At 41.9% G+C, this 20376-nt stretch overlaps 2 protein-coding genes across 2 annotated transcripts in view; both read right to left on the reverse strand.

Moving 5' to 3' along the window:
- TBCD (tubulin folding cofactor D) overlaps positions 1-470 on the reverse strand; it is a 380958-nt gene extending 380488 nt beyond the window's left edge. Inside the window, exon 1 of the mRNA XM_015426300.1 lies at positions 405-470. The gene's annotated coding sequence lies outside the window, so the exon portion shown is untranslated. The remainder of the gene's footprint in view (positions 1-404) is intronic.
- Positions 471-4691: 4221 nt separating this feature from the next.
- FN3K (fructosamine 3 kinase) overlaps positions 4692-20376 on the reverse strand; it is a 33982-nt gene continuing 18297 nt past the window's right edge. Inside the window, exons 4-6 of the mRNA XM_015426292.1 lie at positions 20269-20351; positions 19353-19475; positions 4692-6386 (exon numbers count right to left, since the gene is read on the reverse strand). Of these exons, the coding sequence (XP_015281778.1) occupies positions 6048-6386; positions 19353-19475; positions 20269-20351 (545 nt within the window). The 3' untranslated portion in view covers positions 4692-6047. The remainder of the gene's footprint in view (positions 6387-19352; positions 19476-20268; positions 20352-20376) is intronic.

Genomic DNA, 20376 nt, shown 5'->3' on the forward strand with positions numbered 1-20376 from the left:
CCGGCCGGGCTGGGGGGGGCGCGGCGTTTGTTCTTTGCAAAAGACCGGGGTAGGGATTGCGGGGGGAGGGGGGGTCTCTTTGGCGAGGGAGTGGGGGGGCGCCTTCTCCTCCTGCAGGCCAGGCCCAGGGCCGCAGGTACTCTCTCCAGGCCCCAGCACGTGGCGTCACTCTGTCTCCAGGCCCCACCGGGAGGTTGGCACCTGATGGGGGCGCCTCGCCTAGGGCGCACAACCCCCTCGGGCCGGCCCTGCCTGTGGGCCCCACGTTACCTACGGGCATGGAGACACCTCGCACATTTTCTAAATAAATTGCTGCTGGTCACACACATTATAGCATCCTCATCATTTCCCCGTCTAAACTCCCCCCTGTTAATGTTTCTCCATCACTCAAGACTCTCCCTTACCTTAGCAACCACACTCCTCCTTACCGCCTGCCAAGACGAAACCTCTTCACTACGGCTCCTCACATGGGCCAAAAGATCTGAGCCGTCAAAGGTCCGCGTCTGAGAGGAGGCGGAGCCAAGCTGAAGGGGAAAGGAAGCAACGAAATTGGCCGGAAGCTCAGAAGGGAAAGGAGGCTGGTTACCCGGATCTGGTATGCATGGGAGGGAAATTGAGATTCCCCCCCCTCCTTTCTTCCCCCGGAAGGGGTTCTGTTTTCTTACGCTCCTCCTGTTCAACAGTATATATCTCCCGTCACTTGTTCAGATTAAAAGCATAAACTGTCAGCGAAGAGTTTCTTTTGTACCAAAGTTGTCTTCTTTTTGCGCATACTACTGGGTCCTGGGAAGGAGCATCCGCAGTGCAATAAATCAAGGCTAGACTTAGTAAAGCGCCGTAATAATAGTAGCAATTGTTTTTGAAAGCTTTAAGAGGTATCAGTGGACACTGGGTTGATACCGCTGTGATAGGGAAGCCCAGTGGTGACAGTACTGTTAGCCACACAACAAAATAACGTTTATGGGGAATAACAAAACTATTATAGACCACTTTTTTAAGAATTATTTTTTTAGAATTGAGATGGAGTTAACTTCCATGGAAATCGTCTTTAATTTGAAGTATGTGATTACCAGCAACAGTCGCTGATTTTAACGGAAATGTACTCTTATTTTCGCAAGTATTTTAGATAACATTCCTGTTTCTGTAAAGAATGTGTGTGGCCAAAGTCGGAAAAGTATGTTCCATGGGTAGGGTTGCTCATTCCAAGGTTGGAACTTCCTAAAAAATTGGAGGTGGAGCCTGGGGAAGTCAGAGTTTAGGAAAGGGTAAGAGTTTAGCCAGGTCTAATGCCAAAGAGGCCATCCTCAAAAGCAGCCGTTTCTTCATGGGAACTGATCTTCGTAGACCAGTTGTAATTCTGGGAGATCTCTGGGCCCCACCTGAAAATTGGCAAACCTATACATGGGTATAGTTGAAAGAAAAGGTTGTATATATAAGAGTACAGCAATAGATTTTTCTCACTTATCTGACTCAAAATCCAATCCAACAAGGCAATTCTAATGTACCTGCAAAGTTTGCTATGAGATGAATTGTGATTGCTGTAATACCTGCTTTCCTTTCAGAAACAAAAATTATTTCAAAATTCCGTTTAAGTCACAAAAATAACAATTTGTGATTATAAGTGACTTAACTGAAAAAATAAATTTTGTTTGTATAATAAAATGTTAAGATTCTACATATTACATGTCACACACTATGAAAATGCACTTCAAACAGGATATATACTGGCATTATTTTGCCTGATTTGATGGCCAAAGAAAAGTGAGCTCATTTTACCATAGTTCCAACATGTTTCAGTCATTAACTGCAAACCTTTGAGAGGCATGGAATACAGCCCTGATCCATGAAATATCTATGAGTTTATTCATGTACTTCATTATCTTTTATTTGGTTTTACAAAATGAGAAAAATGCTATACGCACAAGGATGTAAGAACCACAGTTCCTCTAGCAAAAGAGCAATAATGTAATTTCTCTTTCAGTTAATAATTATCCATTTTGTTAATATCAAGCATGATATGAAATAGTACTGATTACTTATAAAAGTGTGTATGTATATATAATATTAAAACATTATTGTAATATATATTTGCTTTTATCAATATCCCTGTTTTCTGTTAGAGAAGGTAACCTAAATCAGGTGCACTGATCTACTACCAGAAATATATGGAAAGGAGAAGACAGGATTTTTTAAAATGCAAGTATTTATAAAAAAAAACAAGAATGACCAAGCAACTGAACAAGAAGAGGAATTGTAGGAAACAGTAGCTGGAGAGGAGGTACAATGAATAAATAAATATCTCTAATGTTTTTGTTTCATTTCCAGCATATGCTGCTTAGCCAGAAGAGACAATAATTTATATGAATACAGTAGTATTCATGCTGCTACGGTTGCCAACTTTGGGTTGGGAAATTTCTGGAGACTTAGGGGTAAAGCCTGAGAAGTGTAGAGTTTGGGGAAGGGAGAGACCTCAGTGGGGTATAATGCCATAGAGTCTACCCTCCAAAACAGCCATGATCTTGCTGTCTGGAGATAAGTCACAATTCCATTTCTCCAGGCCCCACCTGGAGGTTGGCAACCAGACGTCTGAGATGAATATGCCTTGGGGAAGAACAACATTAGAATTAATAAAGGTCTAGAAGCAGTGCAAAGCAAGAACTTTATAAGTATATTGTTTTATTAACAAGTGTATTACTAACATTTAGTTTAACCGGGTTATGATCTCTCACTCTTGCGTTTTTAGTTAGTGTGGGTATCTTTCCTTTATCCATAGATGTAGTCCCTTCCCTATTTTTTCTTTGTAGTTTTGTAGTCTATTGAAATTTAATAAAAATACCCCTCCGGGGGTTTCAAAAAAAGAATTAATAAAGGTCAATCAGCAGCATTGCCTACACGAATTGAGACCCCTATTATCATCAGTAATAATGCCACATAATCCAGCCCTAAAGTTTTGCACTGGAATATCTGTGTTCAGTGTTAATGCAGTATTGCTGCAATGCACATGTAATTGCTTATTTACGGGGTGATGGTATATCAGTATGCCTGTTAGCAGACCCTGTAATAAGCACTCCTGTGTTCCTACAGCAAGTCTCGGACCATAAATTTGCCATCCTGTTTCTAATGACAATCAAGCACAGAGTATTGTTATAAGACTTCGCAGTTATATGGGAACACAAGCATGTGCTAAGTGTTCAAAGGGTTCAAGCAGGTTTTACTGATTCCTCAGAATACTATCAAAAGAAACTGGGGGGGGGGGACTCCTAATTCCTCAAATGCCAGGTCTCTGAGCTCAGGCTACTGGAGCTGTGCCCTCTGCTCATTAATTCAAAGTATGTGGGAGTTTGCATGAGTTGAGGGAAGGACCATCGTGCACAATTCAGTTGTAGAATATTACTTCTTATCTGTAAAGAATATCCCATCACTCCATTCAGCAAACTCCAAAGCCTTTCTCCAGCCTGAGGAGCCTTTCTCAAACTTCACTGGTTCTGCTTAAATTGGAGGCAAGCTTCAAGCCATACTGATTTGAATACAGGCCAAAAATCAGCCCACACTTGGATGAAAGATTGGATTACATTAGAAAATTCAAGGACATTAAAGTTGGAAGGTCATGACCTAATATTGGGATGGCATGCTTTTGTTTGGTACCAAAAAAGTGGCAATCATAAATACTTTAAGCAACACATATTGAGAGCAACATTAATAAAGGCATGGGAAGAGGCCCAAAAGATGTTCTATAACAAAATACCAAAGTGGGTCTCACCATTAGAAGCTTTCATAAATCCGATGACTTTTACAAAAGAGCAGCTGTGGAGATATGAAGACTTGCTAGATGACCAAAATAAATTAATTCAACAAGACAAACTTAAGGGAAAAGGCATTTATCTGAACTGGTGGGAAAGGGCACAACTGGATTCTAGATATGTAAAAGATAAAACCATTTGGGTTTTGTGATACACCAGTACAATTGGATAAAATTCTGTTATGCTCTGATGGGAGGTATATAAAATTGTTTTATATGTCGTTATTAGACATAATAATTGGACATAATAATCTGGTCCATGGGGTCGCAAAGAGTCGGACTCGACTGTGCAACTGAACAACAACAAAAATTAGACATAAAAATGCAAGACACAGTTGTAAAAGATTCAATGATTAAGTGGGCACGAAATATAGGTCATAATATACAAATAGAACAATGGTCCGAGGTATGGAAAGTTAATATAAAATTTACAAAAGCCACTTCATATAAAGAAAACATATATAAAATGATTTATAGATGGTATATGACACCTGAAAATTTAGCTAAATGGTATCCAAATATGTCAAATATATGTTGGAAATGTAAACTAAGCACTGGTTCTTTTTACCATATGTGGTGGACTTGTAAGGTTGCAAAAAAATATTGGCTATGGATACATGAGGTATTACAAAAAATATTAGATACAAGTATACCATTTATACCAGAATTGCTTTTATTAAACATGGTACCACAGAATTACAAGAAACAAGGTGTATATATGATTATATAGGTTGTAACAACTGCTGGAATATTGTACACAAAGTATTAGAAAAAAGAAGAAATGCCAACAAAAGAAGAAATAATCTACAAACTTTTGGAAGCAGCAGAAATGGATAAATTGACTTTACAATTACAAGGAAAAAAAGAAAAAATCTTTGAAAGAAACTGGGTGAGATTTTATAAATGGATTGAAAGTTATCTTGGAAAACTACCAACGTGACTGTAAAATAGAAAGAGAACTGTTATAAGATTAGATGCTTAATTGAGACAGGTGTACAGAACTTTATTTGATTTTAAAGTGTTACACTAAAACTGAAACGAGTATATGCTCCATTGTTGTTAGTTGTTAGTTGCTTTTCTGTTATATGTATTTCTTTTTTCTGTAGTCGTCTGTTTCTATTCTTGCTAAAACTAATAAAAACTTTATATGATAAAATGAATACAGGACAAAAATCTTGAGCAAAGGTGAGAAAGGGTAAGGCTAAGTAGGTGTGATCAAAGGAGGAGTGGAAGGGCTAGTAGGCCACCTACCAGCATGAGAGGTTTCTTCTGCTCATCCCGCTGCTGCCAAGCTATTACAAGCCATTATTCAAGCACGTTCAGACAGAAATGAGAAATTTTTCATATATACGTTATGGTTGTAATTCTCTAGTGCACAGGGTGAACTGTATGTGTAGAACAGGGCTTCCTTGTCTTGGAGAGCCAGCTGTATTTGACAGGCTACTTCTGAAATGCAGGGAAATTTAAAATCAGTTTGTGATACAGCGCAAGGGAGCTGCTGTCAGCGAGGGGAAAAATCAGGACTCCCAGACTGCATTCATGCAGCAATCTCACATGTTCAAAGGGTTTGTGGACAGTGTATTTTTGCCTCTGGGTCTTCTAAAATTAATGTATTGCTCTTAAAATCCCAAAACAGGATTGATTGAACACTAACATTCAATAATGAGACCAGATCATTGGCAATAGAAATGATGCATAATGAAGCATTTAGCTATTCAGTGGACAGTGCTTATACTACCTATAAGTTGTTCACAGAATTTATTATTTCAAATAATGCCTTGTATATTGTTTTTTTCTGCTTTACTAAAATGGTTAATGTGTTAAACTAACTCAAGATGGCGGCTGAGGCAGACGCTTGATATCGAGCTCCACGTTTTATCTACTGTTTTTACCTACTGTTTTGTTCTTCCTCGAAGTTGGAAGCTGGAAGGAGGACGGGGTGGATGGCCCTTTTTTCCTCTGTACAGTGAAACTGTTTTATCCTGTTTTATCCTTTTCTATCTAACTGCAGCAATTGTTTTAGCTGATTAGGACATCGTACTGAGGTTAATGTGTTGATTAAAAATTACAGGATACAGAAATTACAAGACCAAGCATTTTGTGACAAGTCAGCCATGCACAAATGCTATCTTAACCCTTGCATTCTGTAACTTCCCGGTAGCCTCCCACATTCTTTGAAACAGTTATTCTAATTTCAGGCAGGGGAACCCATTATGCAGGTTAACCTTTTCTTAGACATGTCTAAGATTTATTTTAAAAGTTCCTGCATTGCGTTAAGAGTAGATCCTCGATACCCTGTTCCAAAATGATTCCAGTGGTTAACATAGTTAAATAACTGGTAAAGCTTGTTGCGTTTCTCAAAGCCTGGAGCTTTGGGAATTTTGCTGTGATAAGTGGAGAAGAAAGAGCTGCTGAAGCCACCAAACATCATAGCAATTGCAAGTTCAAATTCTGAATGGCCGTAGAAACAAGCAGGATCAAAGACAATTGGGCCAGAGTTATCTTCAGCTACATTTCCTGCCCACAGGTCCCCATGAATGAGGGCAGGAACAATCTCTAAGTCACAAAACATCTCTGGAATCTTTGGCTGTAAAAAGCAGAACAAGTTTTTAAACATCAGAAAATTTCCCTATGAGAACCAGAATATGAGAAAAATAAAGGGCCCTCAAAAAACACATAAAGCATATGCATACCAAGTCCTGAATGTTGTTACCTTCTTACTGATTTTAATCTCAGTTTGTATGTTTTGTATATTACAGGTTGGATATGGTTTCCTTCTGCAAAGCTGGATCCAGGAGCTCGCTTCCACTTAAACTTCAACTGACATCACCAATAGAGGAGGTCTTTCTCCAACAATGGAAGTCTTGGCAGAAGAGGGTTATTGGATACAACTTCATGGAAGGGAATCATTGGATCCAAATCAATGGGTTGGATGCCACACTTTTTTTTTTTTTGCTCAAACTCAGCTAATTCTTTTCCTTAAAATAGACCCTGTCCCATCTGCCTTTTGTTCATGCATCCAGTGATGTAGTTAAAGGACACGCCCTCCATTTTTCACCAGCAGAAAAGTTGGCTCCAACCCTAAGTTCTGCTATTTTGATTATCAAGTTTGGGTCCCTTGCTATGATTTCCTCTGATAGACTAATGGGTAGTCCAAGACTTGACCAAAAAATGAAGTTAATGTTTCTTAATAGCCAAGACACTTTTCCCCCTTGCCTTGGTCTTTGCTGCTGATCAAACCCAGGAAAGGTGAAGTTTGAAGCAAATCTGAATACAAAGTCAGACTGAGGCAAAGATCCATTAGCTTAGCTGATCTACAAGCACTTCTCTGTGAAGGCATCAGTCTTCCATGTGGATGTGCATGGATCAAGGCAGTTGCGCCATTGGAAATGTAATGCAAAAATCACTGGTTCTGCTGCCTGTTGTAGGACCCTATGTCTTCTCTTGCATGTTTGTAAAACAATATACCACAAATATCTCTAAAACTCTGCCATGCTACCCTTGTCTGGGGACACATGACAAAAGAGCAACACAGTTTTGTTACCAGCCCTGAGTTTTTAATGTGATAACTAGAAATGTATTTCAGTAATGGAAGAATGCGTGGAGCATCCTAACAACAAATCTAGGGAGCAGGGAACATAGGGATGTAGTTTGTTTGAGCCATCCAAATATGTAATAGTTAGTATAGCAATGGGATGTTATGCAGAAGAACAAAATGGAGACCACAGCTCTATTCATGACAGGACAGTCAGGCGAGGCTTCCAGTGGGGATGTAATGACAGGCTGATGCCTTCACAGAGAAGCGGAGACATAACACAGCTAAATACTGGGAAGGAGAGGATTCCTGCCGGCAAAATCTCCATAGACCAAAAGGATCAGAGATCAACCACACGTACTCCATAGGTTGCTCTGGGAGTTTTCTGCAGAAACAGAAACTTTTGCAGCTGGCTTTTTTGAGTCTGAGAGACCTGGGGTCCTGGAATTTACAACTTTGCTCACAGCTGCATTTGGAGTCTTGATAAGGATACAAAGTCTGACTACACCCACTTCTTAAGATTTATGGATATAACTATCTTCAGACAAAGAGAGATTTTCTTGACTACAAAAACGCAACAACTTGCTATGAGGTAACCTCTTTGGGGGGATTATAGAAATTTTCAAATGATTTATGGAATTAATAACAATTGGCAAAAAAAACTTAATTAAAAGGAGGAAAGTTTAAAGCTTCAACAGTGAAGGGAACAATTATTTTCCCCCATAAATTTTTACCTCTAATTTTATTTTGTGATTAATGTGCATATGTTGTAAAGTTCCTAGCTGTGAAGAGAAATCTGTTGTGAGATTGTTTTTCTATTTACCTTAGAGGACCATTTGTAATTGGGTGAAAAAAGCAGGTTGCTTACCAGTAACTGGTGATCTTCGAGTGGTCATCTGTGCATTCACACCCATGGGATCTAGTGCGCACACACTGGATCGATCGGTGCTGTAGCAAGCTCTTTTAACGGATTTTTGCACCCAGTCCCTCGGGCATGCACAGGAACCCCACCGCACATGCCCAGAGGGGTGGGCGCGGACATCCCGCCAGTTCCTACAAACCGCCGCAAATCAACCCCTATTCAAAAATGTAGAAACTGACAGCAGCGGGGGAGGAGGGCGGGTGGTGTGAATGCACAGATGACCACTCAAAGATCACCAGTTACTGGTAAGCAACCTGCTTATCTTCGACGTGGTCTCTGTGCTTCACACCCATGGGAGATTAGCGAGCAGTAGCCTACCTGGAGGAGGGTGCTGGCAGGTCTTTTACTGCGTTGCTGAAGATAGAATGCGACATCCCATGTTGGTATTAGAGTTCTTCCGGACGTCTAGGGCGTAGTGCCTGATGAAGGTGTTAGGCGTAGCCCAGGTAGCGGCTTTACAAATGTCCGGTAAGGGTACTCCCTGAAGGAAGGTAGTGGAAGTCGCGACAGCCCTGGTAGAATGAGCCCTGATAGGGCCAGGCAATGGCTGTTTAGCGAGTAGGCAACATAGATGGATCAGACCTACAATCCACTTCGACAGGCGCTGAGCCGTGATGCGAGTACCTAGCCGTGGAGAAGCGTACGAGATGAATAGTTGTGAGTCTCGTCTAGTTGGGAGTGTTCTGTTGATGTAGAACAGGAGAGCGCGTTTCACGTCTAAAGTGTGTAATAACTTTTCTTCTGCTGATGATGGATTTGGGAAGAAGTCAGGAAGGAAGACCTCCGCCTGCAGGTGGAACTCTGACACCACCTTCGGCAGGACGGAGATGTCTGGGATGAGGCGGACTCCGTCTGGCAGGAACGACAGGAAAGGGGTATCATGGTGGAAGGCCAACATTTCTCCCACTCGTCTAGCCAAAGTAATGGCAATTAAAAAGGCTGTTTTCCATGCCAGGAGTTTGAGGTAGCATGTTGCAAGCGGCTCAAAGGGCTTCCTCGTAAGCTGATGGAGAACGAGGGGAAGGTCCCAAGGAGCGACTGGAGTTTTAACAGGAGGGTACAGGTGTAACATACCCTTTAAAAATCGTTTTGAAATAGGATGGGAAAACAACGTACATCTGTCAACTAGAACATGGTAGGCCGAAAGGGCGGCCAAATAAACTCATAACGATGAATGGGAAAGTCCCGAGTCAGCTAGGGTGAGGAGGAATTGGAAGACTCGTTCGAGACCCACAGAGGTGGCTCAAGGGGCGTAATCTCCAAGCGAAGAACAGGACCTACGCCATTTATAATTGTCGGACCTCCACGTAGTGGGTTTCCTGGAATTCAACAGGACATTCCTTACACGGGCGGAGAAGCCGGTGTCATTATCCTCCATGCCATCAATTTCAGCTGTGGTATGTCGTGATGTAGGACGGGGGAGTCGGAGAGGAGGAGGAGGTCCCGAGCCGGAGGGAATTGATGATAAGTTCCCTGTGATAGCTCGAGGACTGTTGAAAACCAAGGTTGTCTTGGCCACCATGGAGTTATTAAGATACAGTCCACGGCGTTGTTGAGAATCTTGCGGACTAATCTCAGAAGCAGAGATAAGGGGGGGAACAGGTAAAGGAGTCCCATAGACCAAGGGTAAAGGAGGCCGTCTCCCAGAGATTGTGGGTCTTTGCCTCCTCGACTACAGAACAGAGGACACTTTTTGTTGTTTCGTGTGACAAACACGTCGACTTGGGGAACTCCCCACGTGGAAGAGTGGGAGGAGGTATGTTGGGTTCATCCCCCACTTGTGGAAGCTGAGTCCCGCTCGACTTAGGTGGTCTGCCTGCACGTTCATGTGACCGGGAATGTGAGTGGCCACAAGGAATATATTGTTGGCGATGCATAAGTCCCACAATTGGATGGCAAGGTTGCATAGGCGAAGGGATACTGTGCCTCCCTGCCTGTTGACGTAGGAAAGTGCTGTGGTGTTGTCCGTGAGGACCATGACACATTTTCCCTTGATCAACGGTAGGAAGCTGGCTACAGCATGTAGTATAGCCAGCAGTTCTAGGAAGTTTATGTGATGCTTCCTCATCCGTGCGTTCCATTTGTCTCCAACAGAGAGGCCCCTGGAGTGTGCACCCCATCCTGTCAGGGAAGCATCCATCGTTATGGTGACCTCGGGTGACAGAGGGTGGAAGGGCGCTCCCTGGAGGATATTCAAAGGGAGAGTCCACCAAAGTAAAGAGTCCTGTATGCTGGGCGGAGGGGATAGGACGACAGTGTGTGCGTTTTTCGACTGGTCATAGTTGTGGATGAACCAGAGTTGTAAAGGGCGCATTTTTAGTCTTGCAAAGACGAGAACTGATGTAGTTGCAGCCATCAGGCCAAGCAGCCCCTGAATTTGGTAGGCAGTGACAGAGGTTTGGGTATGGACGACGGTGGCTAAGGAGATGATCTCTGTTGCCCTGTTGTGGGGCAGGTAAGCCATGCATGTCTCATAATCCAGTATTGTGCCGATGTACTGTATGCGCTGGACCGGACACAATTGGGACTTTTGCCGATTGACTAGCTGGCCCAGACTGTCCAGCAGTGCTAGAGTTTCTGTGACATTGTAGACCAAGGCATTTCTGGGAGGTGCTACCAGAAGCCAATCGTCTATATATGGGTAGATGGAGTTACCCTGGAGACGGAGGAAAGCTGCAACCACAATCATAGTTTTTGTGAAGACCCTGGGGGCGCTGGACAGGCTGAACAGAAGGGCCATGTACTGGTAATTCTGTTGACCAATCGCAAAGTGTAGGTATTGGCGGTGGAAGGGGTGGATGGTAAGGTGGAAATATGCGTCTTGGAGGTCTAGGGTGGCCATCCAGACGTGTCTGCGAAGCAATGGCATGTTCTGTTGTAGGGACACCATGCGGAAGCGGTGGTAGGTCACAAAACGATTCAGTTCCCTGAGATCTAATATGGATCAAACGCCTCCGTCTCTCTTCGGGACTGTGAAGTATCAGGAATAAAATCCCATCCCTTGGAGGTGTGGTGGTACACGTTCAATGGCTCCCTTCTGCAGAAGGACGGACACCTCCTCGAGGAGAGGTGGGGAAGGGGGCATGGATACGACGACAGGAGTATTGGGGTTCTGTTGGAACTGAATTTTGTAGCCTCGGGACAAGATGGACAGCACCCACTCGTCCGAGGTGATGTGACGCCAATTTTGAAGGAAGGGTGACAGACGGGTTTGAGCTGACTCAGTGACTGGGAAGTCAAAAACCCTGTTTGGAGGGTTTGGACTGTTTGGTGCGGGAAGCTTGTTGTCCGGAGCCAAATTTTGGTTTCTGGAAGGCAGGTTTTTGGCCTCCTGAGGACGTTCTTGGTCTCCATCGTGTGTCTGGAGACTGATGAGTTGGGGTACGCCTCTGCCAGGACCTCGACCAGGTGCAAGGATGGTATTGTTGTCTTGCAGACGATGAGACCCCTAGAGCTCGAGATGCCTTTATACTCTTATCCAACTCCTGCAGAGTAGAATCAGTAGTGGCATTAAAGAGACCCAGGCCATCGAAGGGAAGTTCTTCCACATAAGACCTAGTGTCTAATGGGAGGTTAGTGTTGCGGAGCCAGGAATGTCTTCTGAGAGCTATTACAGAAGCCATTGTTTGTGAAGATGCTTCGAGGACGTTTGGTAGTGTTGAGCTGTTGTTTTGCCAACACCATGCCTTCTTTTTGGATGACCCTGGCCACCTGAAGTTTGTCATCTGGGATGTGGGTAAGATGTTCTGAGAACCGTTCCCAGAGGGTATACTGATATCGGTTCATCCAGGCCAGATAGTTAGAGGCCTTGACTCCTAACGCTCCTGTAGAGTAGAAACGCCTGCCAAAGGCATCCAATTTCTTACCCTCCTTATCTGAAGGAGCGGAATGCATTCTTTTAGATTTGGAGGAGGATGTTATCACCATAGAGTTAGGCTGTGGGTGAGAGAAGAGGAATTCAGCATCTGACTCTTGGACTCTGTACATATGATCCAATCTCCTTGTGGACACAGGAGCGGACGAAGGTTTTAGCCATGGTGATTTTGCTGCCTACAGTAGTACTGAGGACATGGGCAATGCCAAGGTGGACGAGGTATTGAGCTGAACTATGTCGTAAATAGAATCTGTCACCTGCGGATGTTGCTGGACGACAGAGAGACCTAAAGAGTGGGCCATTCTTTTGACTAGATCAGTGTAAGAGGTAAGGTTGTCCGATGGAGATACAGGTAAGTCCTCTGCAACATCTTGGTTGGGAAATGTATGGTCAGGCGAGGTATGAGCCTCAGAAGCTTCTGTATCTGAGTCCTCTTCCATGAAGTCAGAGGAGTCTTGTTGTGGTGTGGACCGAAGTGTCCTGTTAAGAAGGTACTGGTTTCGGTTGGACAACAGGAATGACAGGGTTTGGAGCGACCGGAGGATTGAGTGGGCGACCTGGTTCCAGAGTATGGTGGGACGGATTGACTATGGGAGGACGTGACAGAGATGCTGAAGGTCTTGACTTGTGTGGCAATCTCGATTTGTGAAAACAGTGGGTCAAGTAGCGATCCCAATATAGAATAGGCCGCTGGAGTCAACCACGGCATGGACAGTGGATAAGCCCCGTAGAGGTACCTCAGCTGTCGTTGATCCCACGACATTGGTGGTGGGGGAGGTAGGAAGACTCTGGGGGAGCGGCTTCTGGACCGTGGACGTCTGGGAAACAAGGCAGTAGCTTGTCTGTGGGAATTGTCCCTGTAATGTCAGCTGTCGATATCAACGGATTGAGTGTGCAGACGTGGAGGGTGACGCTGCGTATCACATGAGGTATATCGGTGCTGACATGGATCGATGTCGGGAGCTTCCGATACCGTCGATGTTGACAACGGAGAAGGAGACGGAGAATGCTCTGCATCCATCTGATGACTTAGGAGCTCTACCATTTCGATGTCAGAATAAAGAGGCTCCATTTGCTGGACAGGGGAGTCCAATACATAAATGGTTGGTATCGGTGGAGGGACGTGGGCCTCCGATATCGATACTGCCGTTGGAGTGGGAAGCACTATAGGGGCATCACCCAGTGCAGGCACCGCTTCCTTCGCCTTCTTCGCCGCCTTAAGGGACTTGCAGGTGCCCTTCTTCGCAGACTTATGCTCTGTACTTGCCTTAGCCTTCCTTTTGATTGGCGTGGAGGCAGACGATCGTGTCTCCGATGTCAAGGGCTTCGGTGTTGGGCGGTTGACATCAGAGGCAGGTCTCAATGCCAGAGCTGTCGATGTAGACGGTCTCTCCTCCATCGCTGAGGCAGGACCAAGGGCTGATTCAAGCAGCGCCACTTTAAGGCACGCAGCACTGTTCTTTCTCATTTGGTTAGAGAAGCGAGCGCAGTGGTGACAGGACTCTGGCTTGTGAGACTCTCCAAGGCAAAAAATGCAGAGAGTATGACGGTCGGGAGGAGCAAGTTTGCTACCACAACGTTTGCATCTATTGAAAAATCCCCACTTCTTCTCCATGAAGAAGAGAAGTAGAGGGAACGGTTGAGGGGGGGTAGCCCGAAGGCCTGAGGTAAATTCCCCTCAGAAGAAAATAAAGGTTTTTTAAAAGGTTTTTTAAAGAACAAATCACTAAAAAAGATAAAATAAAGAATGGAAATAATTCCAAAGAGCTGTGAGGCAAAAGCAAGGCAAAAGCGAACAGCGAACCGATCAGACCGACGAAGAAAGAGGTCTTTCCAACGCGGTGGTAAGAAAGGAACTGGCGGGATGTCCGTGCCCACCCCTCTGGGCATGCGCGGTGGGGTTCCTGCGCATGCCCGAGGGACTGGGCGTGAAAATCCGTTAAAAGAGCTTGCTACAACACTGATCGATCCAGCACGTGCGCACTAGATCCCATGGGTGTGAAGCACAGAGACCACGTCGAAGATTTAAAAGTGAAAGTGTTTGCCCTAAAACCACCTCAGAGCTTCCAGAATTTTTGCTTATCTGTTTCTATTTCCCTGCTTTATGGACTTCATTGCATAATGAGCATCAGAAAAATCTTAATAGAAAAGGTTAAACAGACCAACCTATTGCACCAGATATGATTCAGAAACTATTTGAATAAATGGTAACTAGAATAGGGAATAAAACAGAAAATCTTGAAAACAAGATAAAGACTGTAAAAAAAGATGGAGGGGAGACTTGGAAATTAAAAGAAAAAATAAAAGAGGATGTTAAAAAGCTAGGAGGATCTGTAGGACATATGTCTGAAGAAGTTAAGCAAAGTAATGATAAGACTTATTGTAGAAAACAAAACAGAAGTGATGGACAAAGAGCTGGAGAAACATCTATACAGCTTTGCCCTGATGGAATTGAGAGAGAAGGAATATTGTCTGAGGCTGAGAGATATTCCAGATGTAACAGACGAAGACACCAGAGAGAATTGTTTCACTTTTAGCAACTTTTTTACAGAGGGACCAAGAGGATATGGAAATAGAAATTGATAAAGTCTACAGGGTTAATTCTAAATTTGCCAAAACAAGAAATGTCCCAAGGGACGTATTAATTCAGTTTGTGAGAAAGATGACAAGAGACCAAGTACTTCAACAACATTTCATCAATAAGTTACACACTGATGACACAAATGTAATTGTTTGGAAAGAAATTACACTTAGAATTTTACATAAGCGAAAGGACTATGTCCTTTTGACTGAAAAACTAAATTAGAAAAAGATTGTCTTTTGATGGGATACTAGGGAGGGCGTGATTTTTTACCTATAAGCAACAAAGAGTCAAACTGAATTCAGCTAAAGAAGTGAGAGACTTTTTATAAAGATTCAAATCGGATTTTATGGCGATGCAGATGAATACTCCAATAGAAGAATAGAATCAAGATGTAGACAAGGAGGATTCCCTGTTGGGTGCTAGCTACGGGTACCAGTTAAATTTTTAAATTTGATTTTTTAAAGTTTTCTGATTACAATAGGGATTACAAATGTTTATCATGGAATATAAATGGATTAAATGCTCCTCAAAAGAAGGGGGGAAAATATGCTTCTCACCTTTCCCTTTATTCCTTTTTATTTTGTATCCCCTTTAAATAGTAAAATAAAATATTATAAAAAAGAGGGGAAATATTTCATTATTTGAAAAAATTAAAATTATTTGCATACAAGAGACATAAGAAAAAAGATATAAAATCATTTTTATTTATGTATTTATTTATTAGATTGGATTTACTAGGCCACCCTACCCTACAAGTAGGGCTCAAAGCGGCTCACAACAGGTTAATATACAATGTCACCTTAAAATAAATTAAAACAAGCCAATAAATACCTATACATAAAATAACATTATCAAAGTGGCAAAAATACAGCAAATATAAGATGTGACATCTTATCTGACATAAAACATAGAAGAATTCATATCAGCGGATACTAAAAAGAAAAATGGAGTTGTGTTGTATATCAAATCTCATCTAAAACCAGCATTGCTATTGAGTGACATGCATGGTAGGTTTGTGGGTTTTGAAATAAACTTCCAGGGAATGAAGTCTATGGTGGTGAGATTATATGCCCCAAATAAAAATAAAACAGTGTTCTTTAAAAACTTGACGGAGACCTTGACAAACCTACAATATGAAAGTTGGTGTTTGGTGGGAGATTGGAATGGTGTGATCTCTCCACAAATGAAAATAACTGCTGAGAAAGATGTAAAAATTTATCAGGGTAAACAACCAAAAATATGTTTTGATTTGATGGACAATTTGGGGTTGGTTGATTTATGGAGACAAAAAACAATGGTAATTCCAGAGAATATACAGTTTTCTCAGAAAGACACAGATCCTTTTCAAGGATTGATATGATTTTTTAAAGCCCCCAGAGGGGATTTTTTATTGATTTTTTTCCACTACAAAAAACTACAACAGAAAAAAGGGAAGGGGAAAACTACATATATAGGAGAAAGTAAAGAACCCACTACTAACTAAAAACCCAAGAGAGGAGCCCCTCCAACTAGCTTAAATACATCGAGTCTTCTCATCGTTAGTCCCTTTATAAACTGAGTCAAACATTTATAGCCCTTTCCCCTTAAAGTTTAAATGTAACTGTCTAGTAACAGTACCCCCAATCATCCCAAAACCAAAATTCTCAAAGGCACAATTCAGAGTCCTTCAGCCTTTACTTCCTCTTTTCCCTTCTCTTCTGCAACTTATAGGGACTTGGGGCTGCCACCCCTTGCTCAGACAGAGAGTCCTCTCCCGAAGAACCAGTTTCCAGCTGGCCACTGGACTTGCTGTCCTCTTCTTTTTTCCCGTCCTCTGACCTTCCCAGCTGAACCTTTAGAAATCTTTTCTTTTTTATCTTTGATCTTTGATCTTAATGGTAGTTTCTGGTTTTGGGCTCTCCGGCCCTTTCGCTTTAAAAAGTCTTTCTTTGTCCCTCTTCCCCACCATCTTTATCGTTTGTTTACTTTTGCAAACTTTTCAAAAGTCTCTGAATGTGCGCTTGACCGCTTGGACTCAATTTGGTAAGTGCTTCTAGGCAGTTTCCCTCGTGTTTTCTTCCGCTCCCCCCCCCTCAATCGCTCAAAAGTTCATGCGTATGGGAGGCATCCCTCCCCCGCTCATTTTTTCTCCCGTTCAGTGGGGTGGGGTGGGGAGCTATCTTTTTCTCTTCAAACGCTAAGAGATTGACTCACGTTCATAATCAGTCATTCGACCTCGCTTTCATTTCGTTTCTGCCGCATGATCTCCTGCGCTCGGCCCGGTCAGCGTCACTAAGCCCATTCAGTCTCGCAGCATGGAGAACCGTTGGAACGAAGAGGCGCCTCAATTCTCAGGCCTTTCGCCCTCGAAGAGGCAACCTCTTATAAGTTCCGTGGCCAGAGTCCCTTCGCCGGGACCCTGGGGGGGGGTTGCGAGCCTGCGCACCCCCTTCTTCAGCTGGAGCGCAGCTTCACCCCCGGGAGGTCCAGGAGGTGAGTCTGCTAGCGCGCCGCCATAAACCGGAAGTCAAGGATTGATACGATTTTGACAACAAAAGATATAGCTACTAAGACTCTTAGAGTAGAGATTTTACTAAAAGCATTTTCAGATCATAACCCCATGACTATTGAATTTAATTTAATTTTCACACTTATATTCGCCCTCCCCACAAACGGGCTCAGGGCAAATTACCATCAAAACGTAGGCCTTACAGCATCACAACAACATAGTAATAATTAAAAAACAAACAAACAAAAACAATTAAATCAAACAAAATTTGATAAAACAGGTTTTACAATAGAAAAGAAAGTAAAATATTTAAGTATTACCTTGACAAATATGAATTGTGTGTTGTTTTAAAATAATTATGTCAAAACCTAGAATGAAATTTAAAAAGGTATGTCGAGATGGGGTAACGTACAACTGTCACTTTTCGGTAGAATATCTGTGATTAAGGTGAATGTTTTACCTCAAATGTTATTCTTGTTCCAGACAATTCCCATTTTGACAACAGATGTACCATTTAAGCAATGGCAGAAAGTGATATCTAGATGTGTATGGCAAAGGAAAAAACCAAGAGTTAAATATAAGATATTACAAGATGCAAAAGAAAGAGGCGGCTTCAATTTGCCAGGTTTGAAATTGTATTTTTCTGCTTCCTGCTTGGTATGGATGAAAGATTGGATTTTGTTTTTTAAAAAATTATAAGAGTTAGGACATGATCTGAGATTTGGATGGCACGGATATCTGATGTATGACACAGTTAAAGCGAATGCAGAATTCAATAATCATTACGTTAGGTGTGCCGTTTTGAGAGTTTGGAATACATATAAACCTAGGTTCTGCACAAAAATCCCATTGTGGTTATCACCACACGAAGCACATTTTAGAAAAGAAATGACAAGTTTGCATAAATGGTTAACATATTGTGACAAGGTGAATACAAATTAAAATCTAGATAAGATTTGATAATCGGCCATACTTGCCACTGGTTTACGTATTTACAAATCTTGGGAAGGTTCAAAGCTGATAAAAGGTATCGTAATTTTAAGCAATTAAAGTCTGATTTGAAACAGAATTATGCACAAAGGATGACTATGTTATTGCTAAAATGTATAAACACATTGAAATTTGAAACTGAGGAAGAACAAGTTAAACAATGTATGGTAAAATGGGCAAAAAACTTTGGACATGACATGCATATTGAATAATGGGAACGTATGTGGACAAAGAGTTTGAAATTTACCTTAAATTCTAATCTTAGGGAGAACATTTATATGTATCTTTGGATATGTCTCCAGAGAAATCATCTAGAGTGTACAAAGGTACTTCTAGTTTATGTTGGAAATGTAATCACCATGAAGGGACATTTATCATATATGGTGGACTCATAAGAAAGCCAAAAAAATTTGGACACAAAAACATTCATACATCAGATTTTAAAGACTAATATACAACTGAAACCAGAGTCCTTTGTGTTAGGACTAATGGACAATCGGTTGGAAAGAAGCCATGGAACTTTATTTCTATATATGACTACAGCAGCAAGACTATTATACGCACAGAAACTGAAGTGTCTAACAATACCTACAACAGAAGAATGGTTGGAGAAGATGTTGGACCTTGCAACAATGGCTAAATTTACTGCATTGGCCAGGGGAAAGACAATTAGTTTGTTTATTACAGATTGGAAACCCCTTATAGACTTTTTGCGGGGAAAAGAGAATAATGACTTGATGATTTGTGATTAAGATATTAAGATACAAAAAAGAGAGTTCTTTATTCCATATATAGAGCAAGTAGGAACTTTGTAATCAAACTTATTTGTTGTAGAGAAAACTGGAAGCCTTCTTCTGTATTATGTATGTTCTTTCTTTTTCTTTTTTTCTTTTATTTTCTCAAAAAAATCAAATTGACAATAAAAAGAAAGAGAGTCAGGCAAAGCATGAAACTCGGCTCAACCTTGGCTTATGTTCCCATATTGGGCTTTACTTTAGTAAATGGGCAATGTGGAAGGAAGACACAATGCCCGTAGTAAAACCTATAACGGGTGATGTGACAAAGAGGTGAAACTGAAAACTTAGCCTGTGAGGAGACTAGTACACTGAACTCTTTCTTCTCTTTTCTTGCAATGTGGCCTTCTGGCTTCTCCCTCCTACCTTTAGTTGAGACCACAGTTCTCTTGCCTCTTTGTCTCCATACTCTCTCTCAATCAAGTCCATTTGGGCTTGGAGACGATGGCGTACAAAGAAAGTGGGCCAGTCACTTTGCCATTCGTTTACCTACAAAATAAACATCTTGATTCACTGCAAGGTAAACAGTTCTATAAAGCCTTTAGAACAGAAAGGATGTACACTCTGTCCATTTCAACTGATGGCTAAACATAGGCTGTCCTCAATCCATTTGCTTAATCCTTTTCAGGGATCTCTTTTCCTTACAGGTATAACATCCCATGGCAATAAATGCCTCAAATAATTTAGGCACTGCCAAGCATATTTGCTAGGAATAAAGCAGTTTTCATTGACAGTTACAGACAACACAGAAAGTTCTGGTTGGTGTAATAAACATAAGTATACCCTCATTCTTGTTGGTGTGTGGCAGTTTCTAATTTAACACAAATGTTTTCCACTGGATAATTCAGTTACTTAATAAAATATAGTTTAATATGTTTATTACAAGCAAATACTAATACTTGGCAGAACTGGTCACCGTTCATCTGTTGTGGTGAATGTGGCATCCACCTTCATACTGGACCAAAAGCCTTCATAATATGATAGCCTGCTTCTGCCTCCTGACCCTGGTATTCTTTAGAGATCTCTCACCCAAATACTTGCCAGGGTCGACCCTGCTTAGCTTCCAAAATCTGACGAGATCAGGCTTGTCTGGGCTATCCAAGTCAGGGCACCAGAATAAATATTTTTAAGTTAGAAAAAGCAGAAGACTCAACAGATGAAGCATGAGAAATAAAACAACTGATATAAGCACGATAAACTGCAAACAGTATAAATCACATTCTATTAACAGTGGGTCATTTGAGTATCAAATGGTGTAAACAGTGTAAATGGAGGACCCTACCTGAACTATATAGCCACAGCAGGTGACCGTATGGAATCCAAACTTATCCACATACTGGGGTTCATTCAATCCTGTTCCCTTTCCTATCAAAATAAAACTCAGATTAAG

The sequence above is a fragment of the Gekko japonicus genome, unplaced genomic scaffold (assembly GCF_001447785.1).
Source record: "Gekko japonicus isolate JY-2015 unplaced genomic scaffold, Gekko_japonicus_V1.1 scaffold501, whole genome shotgun sequence".
Lineage (NCBI taxonomy): Eukaryota > Metazoa > Chordata > Lepidosauria > Squamata > Gekkonidae > Gekko > Gekko japonicus.